A 3,670-nucleotide genomic window follows, 5' to 3' on the forward strand; every position below is an offset into this window, starting at 1 on the left:
TTTTGGTTGTTGTTGAATTAAGAGTAAATTAATGAAATCGTCCCTGTGGTTTGGTCAAAATTGCACGTTTCGTCCGTAACTTTTTTTTTGCACTTGGATGGTCCGTGTGGTTTTATTGTGTTGCATTTTTAAGCAACAGACTCTATAATGTGTATTTTTGAACAATAGGTCACCAAAAGATTAAAGATTGTATGATTCGAAATTAAAGCTCACTATATTTTGAAAATTTTAATTTATTATATATATATATATATATATATATATATATATATATATATATATATATATATATATATATATATATATATATATATATATGTATCGATAAATTATAGGTTTGCATGACTTCTCTAACATTTAAGAAGCTGTAGTTATTATTAGTTGTTTCTGACTTCTGGTGGCCTATAATATAAAACACTTCAAAATATCTCCCTTATACTCGTATTCTTTATACGAGGGAGGAATAACCGTGCACATAAACAAATATACCAAAGTCCAACTAGTAAATTCACCTTTACAATACTTGGAGTTTTTGAAGCCGCAAAAGCGTTCAACGTTTGTCATTACATTTGATTACGTAGTGAATTAGGTACAATATAGCCACTAACTTTTTTTGTCAGCTTCTTATTAAAACATAATACTTTTATTGTAATGCAAAGAAACAATTTTAAAGATAGATTAGGTGACCACGAGTAGAACGAGAAAAGGAGACCTTCATCTTGGAGCCAATTTAAGTCATATAATTGAGCTAGATCTTGAAATGCATAAGAGCGGAAATTTTAGTAAGTCCTTTCTGATGGTAGTGACTCGAAAATTCTTTTTCTGTTGTTTCTCTATACTTTGCTGGATTATCTTCGGAAAGCAACTCCTTGATTGGTCCCAATACCTTTCCTGTATCAGTCAGGTATCTCATAAAGAACGATGCCATCGATATCCTTGGACCAGCCTTGTTTGCCATCACTTTGTGTCGTGAACTTACAAAGTTGTCATTTGTAACTAGCTATAAAATTTCAAGGAATGCTATATATTAGTACACTGTACACTTAACTATTTAAGGACAATAAACTATATTAGAGAGAGAGAGAGAGAGAGAGAAAGAGAGAGATGCCTGTAAAAGATCTCCAGCATTCACTACAAAGGCTCCTGGTATGGTTGGAACATCGGTCCATTCGTTCTGATAAAAGACCTTAAGGCCACCGATATGATCTTGTTGAAGAATGGTAATGAACCCGGCATCGGTGTGTTCAAGGGTGCCAATCGTTAGCTCAGGTTGTGGGCAAGGAGGATAGTAATGGTTGCCAATAGAAAGCCCTTCTGCACATCCCATATCTAAAAGGTAATTTGAGTCCAACCCTAGAGCCTCTGACATCAATTCGAGAACAGAACGTCCGAGATTCATTACATGGTTTGAGTACTCCAACAAAATATCTCTGCAAGTGTATATATATCCCAATCAAACAAAAAAATACATATCATGCCAAAATCTATGTGTAGATATGAATTTGGATCGATCCTGAAAAAAATGCTCAAAATGGGTCCTTAAAAAATTTCAAGCTCGTTGATCGGGTCAGATAAAGGCTTCAAGACTGAGGGTCTGTTTGGGTCGATATGATTCGGTCGTTTAGTGAAAGCTTATACACTAGTATTTGTGTACATTAGTCTTTACCACTTATACATGTAGAAGTATTAAACATTCAAACTGTACATAAAACAAACGCCATTAATTACAAGTTTATTTGAAATAATAATAAAAAAACATCATTTATATTATCTATTATATAATTATATATTTACAAGTTGAATATATGTTAATTATTATATGAAAAATGATATCACAAAGACAAGATCTGAGGCGATCATGTTCTCAATAACTTGGACTGATATTTTGGACTTCATTTAATGCCATCGTTATCAATAATAATGATGAAATAGTTTAGTTGACAAAAATTAAAAATAAACCACAGGTCACCTACGGTTTTATTTATAAGGGTTTATTTATAATCAAAATTAATTAGCCTTCAGGGCAATGGTTAACAATAATTTATCAAAGTACACATGTTTACATAACCCGAAATTTAACTTTTTCTTTTTACATTATTTTTAACAAATTTGAAATCATAATAATTCTTTTTTCTTTTTACATTTTTTTTAACGTTTTAGATTATTTTATTCATAAAAATTATATAATGTTTTTTGTAATTAATTAATGACTATTTTCAAAGGATTTTGAAGAAATAACATACCCAAAAAATGTCGGTGACTTCAGACAAACTCGACTTTACAAGTCCTTTATAAAAGCGTTACTTTGATCCATTGCATTATGAAACTATTTTATTGAAATAAAATATATTAAAAGTCAAAACCTGCATTGAGGAGGCAACTCGTCTGGCTGAGGAGGATTAGGATACATGGTGCACAAGAAAGAGTCTCGCCAGTTTGTCACCGGAGCAGAATACAAGTCGAAATTGCTGTTATACACCACCCTCGTTTTCCCACTGCTGTCTCTTGTATACCAATGCTTCTTCACCTCATTATCCTGTTCAAAAAACCCTAAAACTCCTTTTTTCATCTCCTCCATTACGCTAATCGGAACTCCATGATTCACCATTTGAAAGAACCCCCAACTCCCCAATGCCTCCTTGATTTCCTTCACCACCTCCTTTCGCCGGATCGGATCTTCCTTGATTCCTTCAAGGTTGATGACCGGAAGACTGTGCTCTGGTGGCGACTTTTGGTCGGAGTTTGGGTTTTCAGGTGAAGGTAGACGGAAGATCCGAGGCACCTCTGTTATGCCAGCGTCTACAAGTCCTTTGACACCGGATTTGGTTTCATCAAATGCTATAAGCTCAGCTTTCCTGTCGTAGTCAAGTGTGCATGCAGAGAGATTATCATCGATAGCGACCACCTTTTCTTTCAAGTTATCGACAACTTCCGTCTTTCCTTTCAAGTTATCGACAACTTCGGTCTTTTCTGTCAATTTATTGGCAACCATTTTTCCTTTGTTCTTTTGGAGGCTACGCTGCATCAATAAATACCAGAATATACAAACCGATTAATGATAGAGATACCATGCAGAGTATATATATATATAACAATTAACAACAAATATTTCAACGTTAAGTGTGAATACAAATGTGAAAATGAAATTATTAATTAAGTGCTAAGAGATCATTCATATTATGGGAACGAGATTTTACACGAAGAGTCAGGCGTCGGAGGTGATACACGAAGGTGAATGCAGCAGCGATCGAGACAAGAAGAAGTGGAGAAGTGAGCTTTTTGAAGAGTGAGATTGAGTTTGAGGAGAGGTAAGCAATTTATAGTTGCGAGGAGCTTGTTTTAGTGATTTGCCGCATGTGTGAAAATTAGAAATCTCAATGAATTTTTTATTTTTTTACAACATGGGTCCAGCAGGCAAGCAAGCGTAGACAGTTTTTTTTAATATAAAACAAGAGTTAGGTGGCGCATATGAATGCGGAGCCAGCCAAAGCTTATAGTACTAAAATAGTTCTAGAAACAAATTTTTTTAGTTTGTTTTATTTTATTTATTATTTATTTATTTAGTTTTGAACAGCACAATTTCATTAACAAACAAAAACGAGACTAGCTAGTAACATGAATCGCTCCAATTTTTTCAAGAAAATCATAAAAATAGTTACGTCGTAATATG

General features: G+C 33.7%; 1 protein-coding gene across 2 annotated transcripts; it reads right to left on the reverse strand.

The window, feature by feature from the left end:
- Positions 1–476: 476 nt before the first annotated feature.
- On the reverse strand, positions 477–3,337 carry LOC145093872 (1-aminocyclopropane-1-carboxylate oxidase homolog 1-like). Of its 2 annotated transcripts, none has more exons than XM_079032117.1 (4): positions 3,198–3,337; positions 2,364–3,019; positions 1,109–1,430; positions 477–1,000 (listed from the first exon to the last, which is right to left on the reverse strand). In XM_079032117.1, exons 2-4 carry the CDS (start codon positions 2,990–2,992, stop codon positions 749–751), a joined length of 1,203 nt encoding a protein of 400 aa, XP_078888243.1. In that variant the 5' UTR covers positions 2,993–3,019; positions 3,198–3,337; the 3' UTR covers positions 477–748. The 2 variants fall into 2 exon arrangements, with proteins under 2 accessions (XP_078888243.1, XP_078888244.1); XM_079032118.1 differs by having other exon boundaries at positions 2,364–3,014; positions 3,198–3,327.
- Between the last annotated feature and the right edge of the window lie 333 nt (positions 3,338–3,670).

Source organism: Lactuca serriola, chromosome 3 (assembly GCF_051521515.1).
Source record: "Lactuca serriola cultivar US96UC23 chromosome 3, Lser_US96UC23_V15, whole genome shotgun sequence".
Lineage (NCBI taxonomy): Eukaryota > Viridiplantae > Streptophyta > Magnoliopsida > Asterales > Asteraceae > Lactuca > Lactuca serriola.